A 23,336-nucleotide genomic window follows, 5' to 3' on the forward strand; every position below is an offset into this window, starting at 1 on the left:
GGCCTCTGTGGAAATTAGACTATTATGAGAGGAGACAAAAAAGGGAAAACCTATGGTCACAGGGTCCTAGATTTATCGATATCGACACAGACATATATAATAATATTTATGGTTAGAATCTATTAAGACATTAAACTAAGCAAATGACAAAACAGATTATGTGACAGAGTACAAAGTGAACCCACAGTCAGGAGTCCTGGATTTGCCTCCAGGCTCTTCTACTTGCTAGCTGTGTAATAATGAACAACTCACTTAACCTCTCTGAGCTTTTAGCTTCCTCACCTAGAAAATAATTCTATCACCTGCCTAGGTTGTTAAGAGGAATCTCTTTGTAAATCTTAAAGCTGTTATTATGAAGATCATCCTCCTTATCATAGCTCCCCTCAGGTGCTTTTTTGTTTACAAAGTGCTTTGTCTATTTTCTCATTTCATCATCAAGACACAGCCTTGAGTTGGGTGGGGTGGTTGAAACTCCTCATAATCATACAAGTCCTGGACCTTAGAGATTATCTAGTTCAGGGGTGGGGAACCTGCAGCCTCAAAAACCCCACACGTGGCCTTGTAGGTCTTTGGGTCCAACCTTTTGAGTCCAAGTTTTACAGAACACATCCTTTTATTAAGGGGATTTGTTCTATGAAGTTTGGATTTTAGTCAAGGGGCCACACTTGAGGACCTAGAGGACCACATGTGGCCTCAAGGCCTCAGGTTTGCCACCCCTGGTCTAATTCAGCACCCCCTCACTCTTCATCTGGAGAAATCTCAGCCCAGTAGAGTTCAGTAATTTGCCCAACATCACACACCAAGTCAAGTGTTAGAACTGGGGCCAGAACCAAGGTCTCCTGAGGATTCTGAGTGTCATCCTCTTAACTTGCCCATGGTCAATAAGCTGGTAAACAGTGAAGCCAGGACTGGAACTAGGGGCTATATCTAGGGAACTATATCACATACCCTCTCGTTTATTAGGGATGTAGGGACATTAGAAATTTAAATCTAAAATGAATTGGAGCTTTTCCTATTGTGATAATGATTTTCCTATAGTGATTCACACTACTACTAGAGACCTTGTAGCCTAGATTATTTAAAAGGCATTTTACCTCTTTACTTCTCCCCCACCTCTACTCCCTTCCCAAGCCCTTTCCAACTAAAGATTTGCTTGTCTGAGACTCAGTGCGTATTGGCATGAGTTAGACTTCTTTCCACTTACCTCTCTGAGGCCAGGAGGATCTCTCATCAACTAGATCTTACAGACTTTTAGAATCAGCAGTTGTGGGGCCAATTCTTTCTTTTCTAGTCTGCTCTGTCCCACTGAAGCAGGTTGTGAATACTCTAACATATCACTGACCCTATCCTGTTCATCAAATGTGTCAGTCACTTGCCCTTCAGATTACTTTGAACACCATCTTTCACTGTGGTCATACAAGAAAATTGTGGGTGAGACAAAATCTGTATGAATGAGCATGACATCCAGAAAGTACATATGTTCCACTCATCAAGTTAGGCAAGTAAGTCCCTTAATCTTTCTGAACCTCAGTTTCCTCATTTGTAAAATGAAGATTAAAAATGTTTGCACTGTTTGCTTTCCAAGGTTACTGTGGAGAGCAAATCACTATGTAAATGGGAGCACTAGTCGTGCTTTATCACCATAAAACACATTGTATATGTGAGTTATGGCAGTGATGATCATAGGCTTGGAGTCAGAAAGGCCCTCTAAGGTCATTTAGACCTTCTCATTTACAGAAGAGGAAATGAAATCCCAGAGAAATTAACTGACTTGCCTCAATCACACAGCTAGTAAGCTAGGATTTGAACCCTGGTCCTTTAACTCCAGATGCCAAGTCTTTCCAGTACATCAAGTGGGAGGAAGTTGGTGGTAGGTTGATGGTGGTGATGAAATGAAGTCACTCATTATAGAGAGGCCCTTTCCCTTCAATAGAAGGGTTTGGGGCGTGAGTAGTATAAACCTGTGGCAAATAATTTCACCTCTCTGGGATTGAATTTCCTCATCTGCCAAGTGAGGGTATAGCATAACTATCTAAGGTTTCTTCTAGCTGTGCCATTCTGTGTTCTGTTCCAACATTCTATAGTCTATGTTTTAGCATTCTGAAGTCTGTTTCAGTTCTAACATGCCATGTCCTATATTATGTATTCCAACATTTCCACATACTAAGGTTTTCCCAAGAGCTACCATTCTGTGTTCTGTATTATAGCATCCTCTGTTTTAAGATCCTTTTAGGTACCAATCCTGATGCTGTTCAGGTGGTTGCCTCAATCCCTGATGCCTGATGCTTTTGTAGACATGTCTTAGCATAATTCAATTTGAGAATGTCAGAGCTGGGGAATACCTTATAGATCACGTAGACCATCCTCCTTCTCTACATCTGTTCAGAGTTTGGAGGGTTTTGGTTTTGTTTGTTTGTTTGTTTAGTAGAAGTTGGTTTTTTTCACAACTTTTCCTAAAAACTACAAACTGAACAAGTAACTTGGGGGAGAGCTCTGAAGTGAAGTAAAACAAAAACTCTGCTTAACTTGAATTGGATGGGGTGGGGGGGAGGGGAAGAGAAATAAATAGCAATGTGTTTGTTCAGCGCAAAGGGCTGAGAGGAGGGTTTATGCAGAAAAAATAATTGATCAGATAGATCCCAGAGTTTATAAATAATATAGTATTTACAAAGCCAGCCAACTCCTGACTAGGGTTATAGGAGTAGAATGATTGACTTCTCCTAGCTGGACATATCCAAAACAAAGACCCTGATTCGAAACATCTTATCCTCCCCACCCCCCATGAGCCAATCTTGTCTAAAATGCTGTGTGAAATTCCATTCTGGCTTTGGTGCCACTTTTCTCTGAGAGGGCTGAGAAAATCTGATACTTGCCTAGAAAAGATTTCCTTTCCACTTTCACTGGGAGAAAACAGACTTTCATGCCTCAGTGGAGAATTTTAGACAGAAAAGGCTTTGTTTTTGACAGTGACATCAATTGCTTAGCTTTTATTAGGCTCATTTTTGTGGTGTGATTGGATTGGACTTGGAGTCAGGAAGCCTGAGTTGGAATCTCAGGTCTGCCATTTACTAACCGTATAACCTAGGATGAATAGCTTAAGTGGTTTTTCTCACAACAAGCCTTTAAGAGAGTAGGCAGTGTCATGAAATGAGTACTAGACTGGGAATCAAAAAACCTGGTGGGTTCAAGGCTCAAGTCTAATGCAAACTATGTGACCACGGGCAAGTTACATCACCTTTCTGACCCTCAATTTCCTCACCTGTAAAAAGGAGATAATAACACACTACCTATTTTATGGGGATAGTTTGAGGAAAGCACTAACATTTACAGCATTATAGGCATGGGAGTTATTATTAGTATCTTCATTTTTAGTTATTCTTAGTATCCATTATTAGCGTCCTCACTTCCAAGGTCTGCACACAGCTTCTAGGCAGCAGAGCTGGGGCTCAAACCCAAGTGTTTTGATTCCAAATCCATTGCTCTCCTAGTCTGTAAAACAATTTGTAAAAATTTGTCAAAATCTGGAAAATTGGGCTAACAATCAGCTTAGCTCATAGGAGTATTGTGTAGATGAATAATAACTCACATTTCTAGAGCATTTTACAATCCTGTGTTGTATATTGTGTTACTATTGTAATAACATTTATTATTATATTATTGTAACTATTGTGTTATTGTAATAATTTCTTAACTGGGCTCCGTGCTTCTACCTTCTCTTCTCTCCAGCCTGTCCTTCACAGAGCTGGCAAAATGACCTTCCCTGTGATCAGGTTTGATGATGTCACTCAGGGTCTCAAAAACTTGTAGCTCACCTTTGCTAATAGGATAAGATACCCATGCCTTACCTGGACATTTGATATCCTCTGTCAACTGGCTTCACCTTTCTTCCTTAGCCTTATTTTGCCTCATTCTCCTTCACATGCTGCATTTCCACTAAACAGATCTGTAAGCAGTTTCCTCAAACTCAGTGCACTCTCTGCTGCCTCGCTGCCTTTAGGCCCCAAGCCTGAAGCTCACTCCCTCCTCATCTCTACCTTTTAGAAGACTTCTTTCAGGGCCAACCTTGGGCACCACATCCTTCATGAAATCTTCCCTAAGCCACTCCACTAAACATGTTCTCTCCCTTGCCCAATGTTCCTTGAGCCCCTTGTCTGGATGTTTTCTTTGCTTCCATCACATCCTACCTTGGGTAGTACTCATCTGTGTATATGTCATCTTCCCTGTGTCCAGTCGATGGTAAGTTCTTTAAGAACAAAGACTATATAATTTTTTTAAATCTTGAACATAATAGGTATTTAATAAATGTTTGTTGAGTTGAATCAAATCCTCATTTGGCAGGTGAGGAAACCAAGACTTCGAGAAATTACGCGACTTGCCCATGGCCACTCATCTAGTAATTGTCAGACTGAGAGTTCGTACCTCAGTCTTGTAGCCTCAAAGTCCCGTGCTCTTTTTCTTTCATCATGCTGCCTCTCATCCAGTTCCAGCAAAAAAAAAAAATAACACATACAAAGCACTAAGTAACCATAGGGTAGTATTATTATCATTATTACTAGCAATAATATTTTTTTCCTGATTGATGGGAGCTTTGGATGTTGAGCCCCGGGCCTGGAAGGAAGCTCTGGATTCTCTCCACCTAATGTCAACTCTTTTTGTCCCCCAGGTATGTGTTTGCAAGCCTTTGTGGAAGCATTCTTCTTCCTGGCCCAGAGAAGGTTCAAGCATTCGTCACTGCAAGAGCAAGTTGCCTCTTTGGTCGACCTGTGTGAATATCACCTGACCCTGCTGGATGAGAAACGTCTACTCTGTAGCAAAGGCACCTCCTCTGGCAGGCCTCCCAACAGCAGTTCTTCCCAAGAAAGGCTCCCTCTCACCCAGCCGCCAAATGGGTCTTTCCTTCCCCGAAATAACACTGCCAATAAATTTGCCCACTACAGACATCCTCAGTCTTGAGGGGATGGCACTTTGGTATGGAAGAAGAAACTCATAGAGAACGTCAGGGCTGACGAGGGCTCCCCACCCCATGAGCATGTGACTGCTGGTGAAATGTGGAATGCCAAGTTTTTCTTTTGCTAAATGCTCTCACCTATTTATTTCCCATTTCCCCTAGTTCCACGCTTCCAAAAGTGAATGCCCTATGTCTGTGACCCCAGCCCTTCTTTTTCAGTTCATCAGTAGATGGACTATGTACCTTCTGTGACAAAGGCCATCCTTCTTACTTTATGGAATACCACATATGAAGACAGTGGGTGTGACTTCGTATTGTCAAGACCACTGACTCCTGGGGATGATAGCTATGGAGAAGACAGTCCAAGGAAAAGAAATCTCAGGGTTTCTGTGGCCTCCTCAAGAACCGAGAGCCATTTTGTGTCACTCTCCATCATAATAGAAAATTATTTGGGAGAAACAAGTAGGAGTATGCAAATATGCAGTCTCTAATATATGTGCATGTGTCTCAATGAATTCACCTAGTGTTTTGGATTAGTTGGCCCCATTTCTGCAAAGCGAGTCAATTTTCTATTTTTACATTTCAGAACTATAGATTTGGGGTGGTGCTGCCCAGTGGGTATCCTCTGGGAAGCTTGGTTTTATACCAAAACATTGAAATCACACCTGCTCTGGAGCTTTGAGGATGGTATACATGATGAAGACTTGTTAGAAGGACAAGCCACTTTACCTCTAAGGTTTGGGATGAGAGAAAGAAAGGAAGTAACACCTTCTACTTACTCCTCAGGAAATGTTTGGTTCTGGTTTTTCAAAGAAGCTAATTTTACAGGATGGAATCTTAGAATTGAAAGAGATCTTGGAATAGAAAATGCTAGAACATAGGGCATAGAATATTAGAGATGACAAGAACCTTAAAATACTAAAAGAAAAAAAGAATGTTAGAGCTAGAAGGAGAACTACTGAGAGCATAGAATGCAGAAATGTCAAATGTTAAAGCTAGTAAGAATCTTAGAATGTCAGATTCTAGACTGTAAAAGATCAGAGAGACCTTAGAAGGTATGTGGTCTAGTCCCCTGATTTTAGGAAAACCAAGGCCCAGATCTAGGGGGTGACAGAGCCAGCACTAGAACTCAGGTCTCTGCACTCCCAGACTAGTGCACATCCTCTAACAACATACTGCCCCTACATCTCCAGGTGGCTCTAGCCTTTGTATTCAGGGATGGCTGAGCAGTTCAACATTCTGGTGCCTCTCTTTACTGTAATAGTTTGGCCAGGAGACCCTGTTGTAATTAATATTCCTCTATAGTACAGGGATAAGAAACAGAGCTTAGAGAAACCTTTACTGCACGGAGCAAATGGATTTCATGGTAGAAGACTTACTCAAAGCATTTAAGCATAGCTTGCTATCTTCTTTGGACTAGAACTGAGTCTGAGCACAGAACTAGAGCTTCTCATCCTTTCTGAAATTTCTTTTTCAAAAAGCACGATAATGCCAATACCTAGCAGTTTTTAGCTCTAGAACATCACTCATTTATTTAATGTTTATTAAGCACCAAACAGAATTTGAGAGTCATTGAATGTTAAATCTGGAAGGGCCCTTAGAGCCCAGCATGTGGAATGTTAGTCTATAAAGCATTGGGTGTTCAAACTAGAGTGGGACTTAGAGATCATCTGATTCAAGGCTTTCCAGTCTGCAGAAGAAATCGAGACCCCCAAGAAAGGAATGACTTGCCGAAAGTCACCTGATGGCAGGGCTGGGACCCAAGTGTTCAGCTTTGCACACTATGTGCAAAGCCTTATTCTGGGCCTCATAGGACATACAAAGGTTGGTAAGACTCTGGCCATTTTGGCAAGAAATTTCTAATTTAATGATCAGTCATTCAATCAACATGAAGTTTTTAATCACCTACCATGGCACTATGCTAATAGGGGAGTTAAGACAGATAACTATAGCTAGATAACTTAGATAACTATGGTACAAACTGGAATGTGCTAAGTGCATAGGAGTAGAGAGGTAGAGCTCGCTTGAGGCTTAGGGAAATCACAATTTGAGGGCATCTGTATGGTTTCATGGAGAACGTGACTCGTGAGCTGGTCCTGGGAAGATGGAAAGGATAGCAACAGACAGATGAGGCGGGAGGGCAGCATTCTAGATGTGCTGGTCACTGTGAATGAATGGGAAGAGCTCCAAGTGAGGTATCTTCAGGGGATAGTTTCAGTCATCCCACTTTGGCTAGAACATAGAATATACAAGGGGGAAATTATAGATTATCTAGACAAATTGGAGGGGATATTATGGCGTGTTACAGTTTCATTTCCCATGTGTAGAGTTTGGAGGCAAGAAGTTTCATGTTGCCTAATTTTGAATGACATTGTAAATATCAGTTTTCACAGCCCGGAATGTTCTTTTAGGCTGTCACAACTGATCATCAGACAGTTTGCTTTGTATATCACATTCCACTTTTTTTCCCCCCCAAGATGAATTTTCCTCCTAAAAATGCTGCTCATTTTCCAGGTGTGACTGTGAGGAAGCCCGGCTTTCCTCTGAAAGACTCTGTGTCTTCATGGTGATTATTAACCTACCTTACAAAGCTAACCTTATTCCAATGCCTGACAATGATGGCTTAGGGACCCTTTATCTTGTTCTGTCCCAACATCAAGGATTTAGAGGCTGTTCTGTTGTCAGGCTGTAATAGGGGCCTCACCCTGTCTTTTCTGTTCCTCACATTAAACACCTCTGAAGCTGTCATGTGATCAGAAATCAATCTGTTAATAGACCCACTTCTCCTTTCAGAAAGGGAGAACTGTAATGGAGGCCAAAGGCACCCCAGAGGCAGACAAATTCTAGAAAGGTTGCTTTGCCAACCTGCCTTTAGGAGGTATGGAGAGAGGTATTTGAGAAAGGCAGGGCAAGGGAACAGAGGACCACAATGGGCCCGTGGAAGTGTAGGATTTGGGGGTGTAAAGGGGCTTAGATAGCACCTGCTCAAATGCCTTCATTTTATAGATGATGAAACTGAACAAGTCCCAGAGGGGCAAGACATCTTGCCCAAGGTGTCACAGACAATAAGCAGCAGAACCCGGATTTATTGCTAGGTCATCCAGTTGTGGCTTGAATACATTTGCCTAGTGATGGGAAACTCATTACCTCCCAAAGCAGCCTCATTACATTGCTGAATTCCTCTGGTGGTTATTAAGTCCTTCTTCGTTTCTATATATTGTGAGCTTATACTGGCTAAATAGTCCAGAGTAACAAGGATTCCTCTGATGGTGGAGTTTCATGTTCAGCTGTAGCTTGGTTGGAGAATGAGGATGGTGTTTTAGGTAGTGGAGCTTTCCCAGCCCCCTCAACTTATATCGTGTAGGGAACTTCCCACTCAGTCTCTAAAATAGGATGGCCCTGAGTGAGGACCAGTGCTTTAACCACTCTGGGGCTTTAGAGGTCTGGGCTCCAACTAGAAGTCATCCTTTCTGTCCTATTCCCACCCTCTCCACTCCCTTCCAGTCACTCATGAAACGGCAAAATCAACACTAAGCAGATGGTTATCTGAGTTACGGAGTTGCTATCTGAGGCTTGGGTAGGGAAGCAGTTGGTATCTAAGTTTTGTGGAGGGTTCCTTGTTGCTCTTAGCATTTTCATAAGGGAAGCAGTTTGCATTATCAGTCTGCTTCCCGAGACCTCTGTTTTGTGCTGATTTAGTGGAAAGGAGAAGGAAGGAGAGGACATGGAGGGGGGGGGAGTTCCTCCATCTTTCGTTGGTCCCCTATCACTGGCTGGCTGAACTGTCAATCAGTATAGGATCACCAATGACGATATGATAGCCAATTAAAGCTGCCATTAATGGGCTCAAAGGCGATCAACAGCTCAGTTACCCAGGGCCGTTGGTGGAGAGAAGGCCAGTATAGAGAAATGGCCGAGGCAGTAAGGGAGAATCCTTATCCCCAGATAAGGTTACAAACGGTGTCCTCCCCCTGCATTTTATGTGTCCCACCACTCTTCCTAGAGCTCCATTACAAAGAGCACCCTAGTGTATTTGAAAAAGCTCCCAATTAGAAATCAAGCTCCAGCCATATCTCTGCAGCTTATAACTATCTCACAGCTGTGTGGATCATGCTCTGTCAAGCATAGCTGTCATACAGAGGTGGTATGGCTTAGTAGAGAGAAAGCCAGCCTCAGAGTCAAGATGATGGCAGTTCAAGTCCTTCTGACACACACTTAGTATGTGATCTTAGATAAATCACCCTCTTAATGACTCAGACCACCTTCTAAGACTTAGCTGCAGAGAAATGCTGATCTGAGAACTTAAGAGGCCATCAGATTAATAAGAGCAATGGATTAGGAGTCAGGAAGGTCTGAGTTCAAACCTAGCCTCAGACACTTACCAACTGTGGGACCCTGACAAGTCACTTAAATCTCTATTGCCTCAGTTTCTTCATCTGTAAAATGAAGATAATAAATAACACCTGCCTCCCAGAGTTATGGTGAGGATAAGATGAAATAATATTTATAAAATACTTTGCAAACCTTAAAGCACTATATAAATGTTAGCCATATTATTATCAACTTTGCTAAAGGGAGTTTCCTTTTCTGCAATTCCTAGTACCAGTAAAATCACAGATCTGGTTGAAACCCCTCAAACCCTTCTCCTCCCCGAAACAGCCCATGCCATACACGTGTGTGCTGGAATTACTATTACTGCAAAAATCTTCCAACCCTCATACTTTTAAAAATGAGTTCTTCCATTTCCCAGTCTCCTAATACTAGTTGGAACTATTTAATTCTTCTTTAAATCTTACAAAGCTGATTTCCTGAACATCTCAATGCCTCACCACAGTTATTTCCACCAGATAATTATAGCCCACGTTATGGAAAAATGTGTCTCCTCTATTTCAACTTTGCTGATTTCATCAAGTAAACTTGTGTTCACAAACTGTTAAATGCACAAAATAAAATATTTAAGGTTAACAAAGGAAACCAGTTATATTGAAATGCAGTTATCAAAAAAACATTTTTTTAACTAATGCATGGACCCCCTGAATCTATCCATAAATGCTAAGGGGACCCCAGAGAACCCCTGACCCAATCTAACCCCTTCATTTTACAGATGCAGAAACTGAAGCCTAGAAAGATGAAGGGACCATCCAAGGACATACATCCAAGCAAGTAGCAGAGGCAATATTCAAATCACAATACTGTGATACCAAGTCCAGGGCTCTTTGCAGTATTTATATTCATGGACTCCATGCTCATGTCTAGGAATAGCAAGAGAAGCTCCAGGCTGTGTGACGATCTTGGCAGAACAGTTCATGATAACGCACATTTCTGTAGCACGTTACAGTGTGATTCCTCACAACAGAGGGAAGTTGGTAGGTAAATGTCAATATTATCTTCATTTTAAAACTGAAGAAATTCAGCTCAGAATCAGCAAGGGATTTGCTCGTCACATAGCTGAGGAAGTGGTAAAAGCTAGAGTTTGAGGCTGGTCTTGGATTCAAAGCCCAGAGCTCATTCCAATGTACCACATTTCCACCTAGTTACGAATCAAGAGGCAACATGATATGATGGATCGAGTATTGACCTTGAGCCAAGAAAACTCAGCCCTAAATCTGGCCTCAGACACAATGGTGGCTGTGTGACCCTGGGTGAGTCACTTAAAACCTCAGGGCCTCAAGTAACTCTCCAGATTCGGAGTTGCAAAGAAGGTGCCAACCAAAAATACCGACAAGATCACTTAACCTATCTTATTTAGCGTGGCTCTAAATGGTGGCTCCTTAGTCAGTGACATTTTCTTATTCTACATTTGTTTAACATGGACAGCATGTTAGATCACTTTCATATATGTGTAGACTTCATTTTTTCCCCTAACCTAGCGTATATGGGAGAGGCCATACTGGTATAGTAGGAAGAGCATTAGACTTGGGACTCAGAAAACTGGGATGCAGTCTTAAGTTCTGCCACTAATTTGAAATGATCATGTCATTTTCTGTTTCCAAATCTGTAAAATGGAGATGATAATCACGCTACACACCTCATGGCATTGTGGGGATAGTATTTTATAAATTATAAAGCCCTGTGTAAATGTAAGCAATGATTATATGGCTTTTCAATCTTTTTTTTTTTTTTAACCAGAGCTAGGTGGCTGGTTTGTTGTTGTCGTTTCAAATTAGGCAACCATAATTTCAATATAGGGCAGCTAGGTGGTGCAGTAGATAGAATGTGAGGGCCTGGAGTCAGGAAGACCAGAGTTCAAATCTGGCCTCAGGCACTAACTATGTGACCATGAACAAGTCATTTAACCCAGTTTGCCTCGATTCCTCATCTGTAAAATGAGCTGGAGAGGGAAATGGCAAACCACTCCAGTAACTCTGCCAAGAAAACATTGAGTGGGGTCATGAAGAATCAGACAGGCCTGAAATGAGTGAACAAATTTCAATACAGAATTTCATTGTGTTGGGCATACATCCCTGAGTTATGTAACCATCCTTATGTTTTGACATTCTGTTGTGTTTTCCATTTTGAACTATTTTCTGTTTCTTCACTAGAATTTTTTTTTATTATTTCATAGACTTCAGAAATTTGACATGAACTATCAGTAATAAAAAAAAAAATAGGTTCCCAGACCACCCCACTTTAAATTGTAGAGTGCACTTGAGATCAATCAGTATTGACTTGAAATGGAATTCTTGGATAGAATAGTGGAAAGACTGGAAGTCAGAAAATCTCCATGCAAGGCCTTGCTCTGCCAGTCACTAGGAGTACAACTATAGGTCTGTGCCTGGATTTGCCCTTAACCACTTCAAGTTCCTCAACTAAAAATAAGGGGGGGTTGGACTAGATCTCTCAAGATCCTCTTCAGCATTAATGTTATATGTTCTAAGGCCCTTTCTCATGTTAACCACCTACGTTCAGAGTTCAAACATTGGATGTCCTAACGTCCCTTCCAAATCCAAAATTCTAAGCAACCTTTTGAGACCATTATAAGTGGCAGAATAGCTACTGGTAGCAACTTTTGGTAGCCACATCCCAGCCCACCCATTTTATTGACAGTATCTTCTCCTGGATCTGTCATGCACAAAAATATTGTCTGCACTGAGCAGTTAACAGACTTATTTAGGTTTATCCCTCCACACCCCTCCCCCTTCCTAGTCTTACCTCAGATTTTCTAAAACTCATTGCCAAAGATAAAACCCCCAGCCTTGGATTTTGACATCTGTCAAAACAGAGGAGGCTGAAAGGATCATTCCCTACCCCTCCCCCCCATTGTAAAGTATTTGAAGACATTCATAAGTTGAAAAATGGTGACTTCTCCTTCTTTGACATCTGGCATTTGTCTCATGATTGGCAGAGTGTTGCTTCAAAATAGCTTCCAATTTCTTTCACCAAGTGATTGATGTCCTACACAGACACAGTCTTATATAAGAATTGGGCCTGAAATATTAGGGATTTGAGTGTCATTTCTTAGATCCTAGCAGTAGTGGGATCCTCTCCGTAAGTATCCATTATTCCCCCCATAAGATTAAAAAAAAACCAACCTCTTCTCTAGGTGAGATAAATTAACTGCAATGTGTAATAACCTGAAGTCTGGCCTTTCCTTATATTTCTGCCAATCTCATGGTCGGTTTGATGGATGTAATAGAGATTTCTCATATGTTGTATGAATTTCTTACTCACGAAGTTGGCCCAATTTTCTTCCTGTTCCAGAAGACAAAGGATCTTTGGCGAATAGTCAACAGATCCAATTACCTCCATCCCTGGTAGCCTGAAGTCCATATTTTTCTATAACTAGAAAATTGGGCTGCATAATACCTTCTTTTTAAAAATAGGCACACAGAGAATGATATTTTCTCAGGTTTTCTAAAGCTCCTAGGCATACAAAGATTTTGAGACAAAATAGCAAAATTGCTGGGTTTTTTCCTCCCCAATTTGTGGGTATTTGCTCTGAAAACAATTTTTCCCAGCTTCAGTGGCAGGACGCATATCCATTGTCCATCAGGGAGAAAAAGTGGTGTAGTAGATAGACCACTGAAGTGAAGATCTCATTTAAAACCTGACTTCACTGCTTACTAAGTGACCTTGGGCAAGTCAATTAGGATGACTGGGTTTTATAGTTTTATAGTTTATGGTTCTATAGTTAGAGACCAACTCTGCTTTTCCTAAAAGAAGAAACAGATTCAGAGAGTTTAAATAACTTGCCCAAAGTCATTTGAACCTAGGTTCTCTAACTTAAGATACTTGCATTCCACACCATACTCTCTCTTGGCACATTACCTTCCTGGGCATCAGTTTCCACCTGTTGGATTAGATGATCTCTAAGTCCCCTAGAAGCTCTAAAACTGAACTATTATATGATTCTAAAATTTAATTTTAAGTATGAGTCTTTAATATCATGTTATCATTCAGGCCAGCATGAATGGAAAACAAGTTGTTTTAAGTATCATACCTAGCATCAGACATGCTCAGTCCTGGTGAAGTTCTCTGTGTAGTTTTTAAGAGGAAGAAAAGGAATTGAGGAGAGAAAAAGGAGGCTTAGAACAGCTCTTTGCACATCTGAAAGGAATAGGAGCAGTGCCATGAGAGAAGAGGACAGGGAATCCTAGAAGTTTGACTTGGAAGGGATCTTACATTCTCAGTCGGTACAGGAATCTCCTCTCCAAAATCTTCCAAACGGTGAACTCCATGGTGTGGCGTTTGGGATCCCCCAGTCCAGGGCCTTGCACAGAGGAGGGGCTCAGCAAGTGTTTGTTGAATTATTGAACTTCCCTGATGGCCATCCACCCTCTGCTTAAATACCAACTAGTTAACAGGAAGATCTCTATCTTACACACCACCCTATTCCACTGTCGGACAGCTCATTTCATTAGAAAGGTGAAACTGAAACCTGTTTCTTAAGCAGGCAGGAAGGAGGTAAGATGCCTCTCCAAGATATCCTGAGAGGTTCATCGGATCTGGCCCCTCCAGACTTTCCCGAGCTATGCACATTGTGCCCACACAGCACGCATTCCTTCCTTGAGTTCCTCATTCTTTCTGATCAATAGTTCTGTGTTTCAGTTCATGATATAACATTTGCAGTAATGGGGTCCTGCAGGGCCCTGAGCCCAGTCAGAACTGGGATGACCAGAAAGACACCTAGACTGATCCAGCTGCACCTTTATTTTTTCCCCCTTCCAGTTTCTACAGATAGTGACTGGAACTGGGAATAAAAACAAACACTTTACTTCTGGGTACAGAAGCATGCTTAGAAGGAATACAATTAAATAACCACAATGCTTTGTTGGCAGTAATTGGTATCACTCTTTGAAGTTTACTGTTATGCCCATTTTATAGATGAGGAAGCTGAGGCACAAATAAGTTAAATGACTTGCCCTTGGTCACATTACTAGAGATGTGAGAGAAGATTATGGAACGTTGCCCATCCTTTAAGACCCAGGTGAAATGTCACTTCCTCCACGAAGCCATCCTTGAATATATCAGCCCCTCCCTCATCAGTTCTCTTAGCATTTTGTTATTCTATTTAGGCACTTATAATGTTTTAATTTATTTCATATTTACCTCTTCATGTCTTATTCCTACCCTTTCCTCCACTAGATTGCAAAATCCATGAGGGTAGGGACCTTTTCTTATTATAAATCAATTGATCAATACCTACCATGTACCAGGCACTGTAGTAGATGTTAGGGCTAGATGGACAAAAGTGAAACAATCTGGGGCAGCTAGGTGGCACAGTGGATAGAGCACCGGCCCTAGATTCAGGGGGACCCAAGTTCAAATCCGGCCTCAGACACATAACACTTACTAGCTGCTGTGTGACCCTGGGCAAGTCACTTAACCCCATTGCCTCGCCAAAAAAAAAAAAAAAAAGGTGAAACAATCCCTGTCCTCAAGAAGCTTAGACTCTAGCCAGGGGAAACAACATGTACATATGTCGATGCATGCAAAATGGATGCAAAACAGATTCAAGATAAGTTGAAAGGAGAAAGCCCTAGCAACTAGAGGCACCCAGAAAGGCTTCATGTAATAGAAAGTGGGTCTGCAGCCGAGCTTGAAAGAAGCTAGGGATCTGCAGCTTGACAGACAGATATGGTCTAGTGAAGAGTGCTGAGCTTGGAACTGGAAACTTGAGTCTATGTTTCTTCTCCAGTATGTATCAACCATGTGACCTCGAATAAGAAACATTATCTAAGCCTCAGCTCCTCATCTGTGTAAAATGGAGATAATAATCCTTGTTTTATCTACCTCACAGAATTGTGGGTGCTTGGTAAGCCTTGAAGTGATATCAAAATGTGATTTTTTTTTAAAGGAGGAGCCTGTGTATTTATCAACACGGGTAGTCTGGGGAAAGAAATTCTACTAATGCAGATGGCACCTTCTTTGTAACTTATAATCACAGAAAGTTGCCTGGGGCACTGAGAGAGGGCGATTAGCTCAAGGTCACACAGATGATCATGAAGGACTAGCTGAAGATTCACAGTTTATAGACACAGTATAAGAAGGGTATCTGATGGATGCTGGAGGACTATGTTGTTTTTAACATGTGAGCTTATTTGGATCAAGCCTAATATAAATAATCCATTTCTATAGCATTTTATTCACAACACTACTCTGAGGTATATAATGCCATTATTATTGCTCCATTATACAAATTGAGAAACTGAGATTTAGAAAGATCATGCGACATGTACACAACTAGTAAATATTGGAGAAGGTATTCAAACCCAGGACTCCTGACTCCCAATCCAGTTCTCTGTTCAATATCATTTACCCACTTGCTTTTCATATTCCAGAGGGAAAAAATCTTTCTCAAGCTTGGCCCTTTTCCACTCCTCTGCTAGTCAGACACTCTCTTTTGATGTATTCTGCCTGATTTGATCACTTTCAATTTTTAGCATATGTGAGAACCACAGCCAAGATTCCCCGGGAACCATGAGCTCAAAGTGGAGGGTAGACACATGGGAGGAGGAAGGGGCCACCTGAAATAAATATAATTCCCTCATGTCTCCAGACTTGCTGCTGCAAAGCTCTACAAAGTCACTTACTGCTGTTTCTTCTTGAATATCTTCCTTTCATCTTCTCTTTAAGCTTTAAAGGTCTGCAGGCTAGGGGACAAGGACCCAACTACAGTCTGGGCTCTTGTCTCCCAGGCCCACTTTCCCCAGGGCAAAAAGACATTAGGCCCCCAACCACCGCACGAAGGCCACCTGTATGTGGAGTGCTTTTTGTTAGGAACTGGGAACATCTGTGTGTCATGAGACTTCAACTTTGAGATTTAGCATTGAACTTCAAAAAAAAAATTCATGTACTTATTATTTAACATGTGTTATAGTTAACTAGGTTGATGTCTTACCCTCTCTATCCCTCCATTGACTGCAATCTTGTGGGAAGAGACTGTGTCTACACTTCTCCAGAAGGGGATCCACAGATAAGAGGCATTTAACAAATATTAGTTTTATTGGTTTGATTTGGGGTATCTGTGGACACTAGCCTTACCAATATGCATCACAAACCTTCCTGGCTTTCTTATCCAGTGTAGTTCTTGTGCTTGTCTTTCTGTAAATCCTCCAGACAGAACTTGTCCAGTTCGATCTGGCCTTTCTCTGGCTCATGTCATACATGTGGTTGTGCTCGAGCCTATCTTTTAGAAAAGACTACACCAGGCGCTATGTGAGTGAATGAACAAATGAACAAACTATAAGGGATGATTAGATTTTCCCCCCATTTTACAGATCAGGAAATCAAGGTTCAGGGAAGAAGTGACTTCCTCAAAGTCACAAAGATAGCAAGTGACAGAGCCAGCAGTACTAAACCTCAGACGATCATTTTTTTGCCTCTTAAGAGCTCAGAGACCTTAAAGATCAGCTGGTTCAAGGTCCTGATTTTCCAGATGAGAAAACTGAAGCCCAGAGAGGTGAAGTGACTGTTTAGAATTAGATGGCATCTAGTTCCACTCCCTTATTTTACAGTGGAAGAAACCGAGGCCTAGAGAGGGGAGAGTACTAGGGCAGGGCCAGTGACAGAAGCTGGCCTCCTAGGTCTCCTGACTCCCAGGCTAGTACTTCTCCACCCACACACCATGGGCATTCTCAGTAAGTACCTATTGGTCAACTAATACCCACTATCCTGTTCACAGCAGTCGCTTAATGTTTGATAGCATCCATTAGAACCATAACTATTTATAGCTAAATACAGTGGGAGAAAGAGCTTCTCCCTAGATAGTGAGGACCAGAAACTTCAAACCCAGTGGTTGCCATTAGAGTCCACTGCAGGGTAGCATCAATCCCCACCCAGACTTCTCTGAAATGGAAGAAAGTCAGAGTTATGGAGAGATTCCCATTATCTGCAGGTCTAATTGCTTACATCTACCCAGTGGTAGTGATCCTGCTGCCTGGGTGATATGTCTTTTTCCTCTTAAAAGCTTTTCAAAACTCTTTATTAAATTTTCATAACACGTCAAAGTCAAAGGCTCTATTACTTGACCTTAGTTGTCTTGGTAACTTTAGAAAATTCAGTAATAAGATGAAGAGTCTTGCTAAAAGTAGGTTCATCCTGGAAACCGTTGTACATTATTGATTGCTTTTACCACGAATTCTATTAGGCATCAGAAACACCACTGTCTCCAATTCATTTCAGCCTAGATGATTTGAGGACGTTTCTCATCTGCTGAAGCCCAGTAGGAAGAGCACGGAACTTGGAGACAGAGGACCTGGGTTCGAGTCCCATCTTTGTTGCTTAGCCTTCATGTGACCTTGGGCAAATGTTTTGGTCCCTCTGAGCCACAGTTTCATCATCCATCTCCTGCCTCCCTGCATTCATGCAAGCTCTCTTCATGCCTGGAAACATATTCTATCCTTCTTCATTTCTCCCTCTTAGAATCCTCATCTTCCCTCAAGGCTCCACTCGGGTGCAAATGTTTTGGTCCCTGAGCCACAGTTTCATCATCCATCTCCTGCCTCCCTGCATTCATGCAAGCTCTCTTCATGCCTGGAAACATATTCTATCCTTCTTCATTTCTCCCTCTTAGAATCCTCATCTTCCCTCAAGGCTCCACTCGGGTGCAAATGTTTTGGTCCCTCTGAGCCACAGTTTCATCATCCATCTCCTGCCTCCCTGCATTCATGCAAGCTCTCTTCATGCCTGGAAACATATTCTATCCTTCTTCATTTCTCCCTCTTAGAATCCTCATCTTCCCTCAAGGCTCCACTCGGGTGCCCCCTCGGTGAAGTCTTCCTCCTTCTCTTATCCCCTCCTCCTCCCTCCGCCCCCAAATTCCATTTGCTAGGATTCTTTACCTCCTCACTTTCCCTTGTAATATACTTCTGTACATATTATATCTCCCTGTAGAATGTAAGCCCCAGCGAGGGCAGGGACTGTTTTGTTTATGATTTTTTTTTTTTATCCCCAGCACCTAGCACAAAGTCTGGCTTGATAAATGCTTGTTGAACTGAATCAAAATGATAACATTAATACTCGTACTACTTACCTCACACAAGTGTTGTGAGGAACAAATGATACAACATGTGTAAAATATGACCCCTTGTAAACGGTTTTATCTGTAAAATGAGATAAACTAGATGACTACACACACACATACACACAAGATATAGATATATAGCATTCTGCACCCTATGGCCTAACATTCTATGCTCTAGGGTCTTTTTCAGTTCTAACAATCTGCATTCCAAGTTCTCATTAAACACTAACATTTTAGGATTCTAAGGTTTCATTTTATTTCCTCTTCATGGATAAAGTTCTTCTGAGAAGCCAAGCATTTGTCTCAGTGAAAGTCCTCTACATTGAGTAAGATTTGGAAAAATCCACCAGCAATTAGCCTTTGGTGCTAAAAAATGGGCCATAGAGGACAGCAAGCTTCCTGTCACTGGAGCTGTTCAAGCAGAAGCTAATAGAACACCAGTCTGCGCTAAATAATTTGACAATCCCAACAAAGACGCTGTTCCTGGAGCTGCTTTAGTGTGGGGTGCATAGGGGCAGAGACACTGATTCTACAGCCAGTGGTTACCTTTCCCAAAAGGATTATCTCAGAGGGAACTTCCAAGGAAGGGAGCCCAACAAAGTGGGTCTCAGACAAGGGAAATCTGCTCTTGGTTTCAGGTTTAAGCACTTCTCAAACCACAGATCACTTGGTTGGCAGTGAAAACAGATGTCCTCAGGTTTAGAAAAAACAACAACAACAAAAACAAACAGTAGTGTCCGTTCTCCCTTAGAGTCCACCAAGTGGAAATTAGAGTAAAAATTCCTTATGTCAGCTCCCTCCTTAAATAAATGGTACCTAATGGTGCAGACTCTGTAATCTCGGGTCAGTTCCTTGATACTTTGGAAGCTTTAGGCTTGACATTTTATAAAAATGGTATCTGTCACTGGGCGGAAATGGGAGGCTCAATCTGTAGTAAGACCACAGACTTGTAAGTAATGTCTAATAGGCGTGGGCTCTTCAAAATCATTTGTATTTGGAGGTCACTGAAACTTCCCCACCTGTAACTTGTCATGTCTCGTATGGGAGCAAAAGGGGAGAGAGGATGAGAGATGTAGAGGGAATCCTAAACCTCTTTCTTGCTTTAGGGTATTTTTTTTTTAAATTACTCTCTCTACTTTGGTTACAAAACATCAAGTGGGGTCTGAGTAATTATTGATCAGGATGGAGGATCATAGGATTTAGAGGTGGAAGGGACCTTGGAGATTAATTCCTCCAACCCCAGGCCCAGAGTAGATGAAGAGCTAGCCCGTGGTCACACAGGGAGTAGGTAGCATCAGTTTAGAATGTGATCTTCATCTTGTTCCTTGTGTCTTCATGGTCACTTTGTAGTGCTGGGTGACAGCCTAAACCAGTGTTTCTTCTAGACATGCTCCTTCACGGTGGGGATTCATCTACCAGAGAAGAGATTGGACTAGGTGGTTTCTGGGCTCTCTTCCAGCCCAGAGACTTAGAAACTAGCTCTGCACACCATGGCAGGGGCTCCCTGGTCTGCTTAGGCTTTGTCCTCATGGTGAGGTATATTCCCCCTTCCCCCAGTTCTGTGTGGGGGCCAAAAGGTAATGGGGGGATGGGTAGAAACACACTGGCTCCTTAAAATGAGAGCCCATTCCCATCTCTTTCACCAAAACAGAGACTGAGCACAATAATCTCTCAATCACAGTGGTCAGGTGTGTCAACCACTAACAGATACGCATTAGAGAGGTATTAATAGCGACATTAGTGCATTACGAGCAAAGATCCTGTTTGACTAACCATCCTGAAAGGGGATGGGAGCAGGAGGAAATCAGTCTCTCTCTGCTACATCAGACTTCTCCTGTGCCCAGCTAATGAGAGGGTGAGATGTTACTTACCTTAAACCATTCATCAAAAGTCAGACTGTACTTATTTCTCAGTTGGTAGCAAACAGTGAAACTGATCTGACTGACAATGTTATCTTCTACTGTCCTGTAAATAATAATGCTGCACTGTCCTGCCGGGAAACCATTTAAGTAGATTTGCTCTGTAATATTTGCTAGGGAAAAAAAAATGTGTACTGTCTGCTGATATTGCTTGGCATAGATGGATCACCATGGGGTTGAGTCCCAAATGTGGCAGATAGATAGATGGTCCTCTCCAATTAGGGCAGATACAATCTCAGGTCTACTGGGTCCCAGGAGAGGACCCTGTTAGAAATTTGAGAATTTACAAGCCTACAGTACTAAATTTATCACCACTGCTGCTCGTTACTCCCCCTCACCCCTAAGGACAACTGCAGCAGAAGCCAGCAGGCCCACCTAACTCTCTCTCCAAGGCTGGCTGATGCCATGACCCACTCCCATGTCAATATCATGAAAGAAATGAATTATTTGGGAAAGAGGAAAAGGGCCAGATGGGATGGGTGACTCTTGGGTCACCTCTGGCTAAGGTATGCTAGAGATTTCCACATTTCCTCATTTTCTCAATTAGAATTCCAAGGTGGAAATCCATGAGTTTTGTCTTCATCTTATCCTCAGGGCTTTATGGCCACCTTTAAGCCTAGGATGATATTGTCCACTACTTCATGGTCACTTAGAAAGTCTTCTTTTGTGGAATAGATAAGGCCCTACTTCCCTTGCCTGGCCAAGGAATCTTAGATATACTCACATTTCTTTGTTGGCAAATGGACCACTTCTCCTCTGTGGGCCACACAGCAAAGCTAGGCCCAATAGAAATGCACTGGGTCCAGCCTTGGCTGAAAAGACTTCCAGATTCAACTTGATCTCTTCCCAGCTGGGTTTCCTTTGGGTCCTCTCCTCCATCCCCTATCCTAATCCCTGGCACTTGACTAACTGCTCTCAACAAGGCTGGAACTACTGCCAGGAAATTGGTTGGGGGATGTTGGACCCTGGGGCATTAGGCCTCAGTCTGTTCTTTTAGCTGCTGGATCACTCTTTGCAAAAGGAAAAAAAAAATCACCCCGCTTGTTAACCACACTGTATTTTTTGCATTCAGCTCAGCTACTCAAGCTGAAAGTTAAATTCTGCCAAGGCTGATTAGCAGAAGGTGAAATGGAAATAAGGGGTCTGGGTAGGAGGCCTTGAATAGCAATATGTCCAAGAATGTATCCTTGAAAAATCATTCAGCTTAATAAAATCCTTTTGGAAATAGTTGCTGGGCTCAGTTTCCTGTATTTCGCCACCGACAGAAAGCACTCCAGTGAACAAGGGGAGACCCCTGAGACAGGTGAAGTCTTGGCTTCTGGAAAACATTCTGTAGCTTGGCACAGAATTGGTAGAGGAATTGCATATGGTGACTCCTGCTCTCTTACTTTCATTCCCTTTATAGGCATACTAGGTAAGGAGCGTAACGCCATCAGCCAACTTCTCTGTCTGTCCTTTCTGAGTATGCCCAGGGAGCCAACACCTTCAGCTGCCTGGCACAAATCCCCATCTCTTCCCCTCCACCCCCGCCCACCAACATTTTCTAGCATTTGGGGAAAGAGGGTTCAGGTGATGCTGTGGGGAGGCGGTTCATAAGGAGGTCACGCTCCCTCCAGGATTAATTCTTTTCACTTGGGGTGGGCGGGAGAGGAGGAAAGGCAATGCCTCACCTACCTAGAATTTCACGTGTAGGGGAGACAAGGTTACAACTGAGTCAAGAGACCCCGTCACTGATTGGCTGTGTGGCTGTAGGTGTGTCATAGGATCATATGATTGAGAGCTGGAAGGGCTCAGCCAGATGAGGAAACTGAGTTCACCTGACTTTGCCTGCTGTTATTTAGCAATAGCACAACAGCCCTGTGAGGTCAGGCATATAAGGGTTATCATCAATCAACAAACATTTATTAAACACCTACTATGTGCTACTCTGGGGCCACTTACTATGTGCTAGTCAATGGGTTTACAAAGACAAAAGTGAAATGGTTCCTGTTCAGAAGCAGCTTATGCCCTGGCCCTGGGAGATGACATACACGTAAACAGGCAAGTAAAGAAACAGATACAGGGTAATTATCTTGTTTCACAGGTGAAGAAACAGGCTCTAAGACGTTAGATGACTTGTCAATGCGCTCAGAGTTAAAAAGTATAAGACTTGGGACTTGAATCTAATCAACCAATCAACAAGCATTCTTTGAATACCCACGACAGTACGTTGTACTGAGTGTGCTATGTGCCAGAGCTCCAAAGACAAAAAAAGAAGGAAACCAACGATCCCTGCCCTCGAGGAGCTTGCATTCTAAAGGTGAGAGTAGGAGGAGATGTGTGTATATGTATACACACACAATAAATATATATATATATATATGTACACACATATACATATCTACATATACACCCACACATATTTACACTTGCATAAATATCACCATATATATATATTATGTATACGTATCCTACCCTCACCTTTAGAATACAGACATATATGTATGCACATGCATATGTATGTACACACATGCATGCGTGTGCATATATGCATACACATAGCTGTGTGTTATGTTCACACACATAAACACACATGTGGGTTGTATGTGTGTATACACATACACACAATACAAAGCAGCTTGGAAGGGAGGGTCTCTGGTACCTAAGGGGACTAGAAAAGATCTCATGCAAAGAGGATGACACTGGAAATAAATCCTGATGGAAATCAGGGATTCCAAACCAAGCTTACCGATTCCAAGTCCTGTACTCTGCACTGAACGACATTGACTCAAAATCACTTTACCTGTCTGAGGTTCAGTTGCCTCATCTTCATAGCGGACATGAGAAAATGTTCACTTTTCTACTTCATGTGCTGATACCAGAAAAAGTGTTTTGTAAACTCTAATGCACAACAAACAGGAAGGAGAATTAAATGTGATGGCTTCCTTCCAGCAATTTTGACCAATGAATCCTAGGAAACAAACTGTCACAAAGCCCATGCATTTTACTCTACCAAAAAGGCATG

At 42.1% G+C, this 23,336-nt stretch overlaps 1 protein-coding gene across 4 annotated transcripts in view; it reads left to right on the forward strand.

The window, feature by feature from the left end:
- Positions 1 to 21,559, forward strand: part of TTLL11 (tubulin tyrosine ligase like 11) — a 253,372-nt gene extending 231,813 nt beyond the window's left edge. For all 4 annotated transcript variants that reach the window (XM_020967575.2, XM_020967578.2, XM_078150149.1 and 1 more), the window contains one exon: positions 4,664 to 21,559. In XM_020967575.2, the coding sequence (XP_020823234.1) occupies positions 4,664 to 4,953 (290 nt within the window). In that variant the 3' untranslated portion in view covers positions 4,954 to 21,559. The remainder of the gene's footprint in view (positions 1 to 4,663) is intronic.
- Positions 21,560 to 23,336: the final 1,777 nt, after the last annotated feature.

This window comes from Phascolarctos cinereus, unplaced genomic scaffold, assembly GCF_003287225.1.
Source record: "Phascolarctos cinereus isolate Bilbo 61053 unplaced genomic scaffold, phaCin_HiC Scaffold_2;HRSCAF=192, whole genome shotgun sequence".
Taxonomy (NCBI): domain Eukaryota; kingdom Metazoa; phylum Chordata; class Mammalia; order Diprotodontia; family Phascolarctidae; genus Phascolarctos; species Phascolarctos cinereus.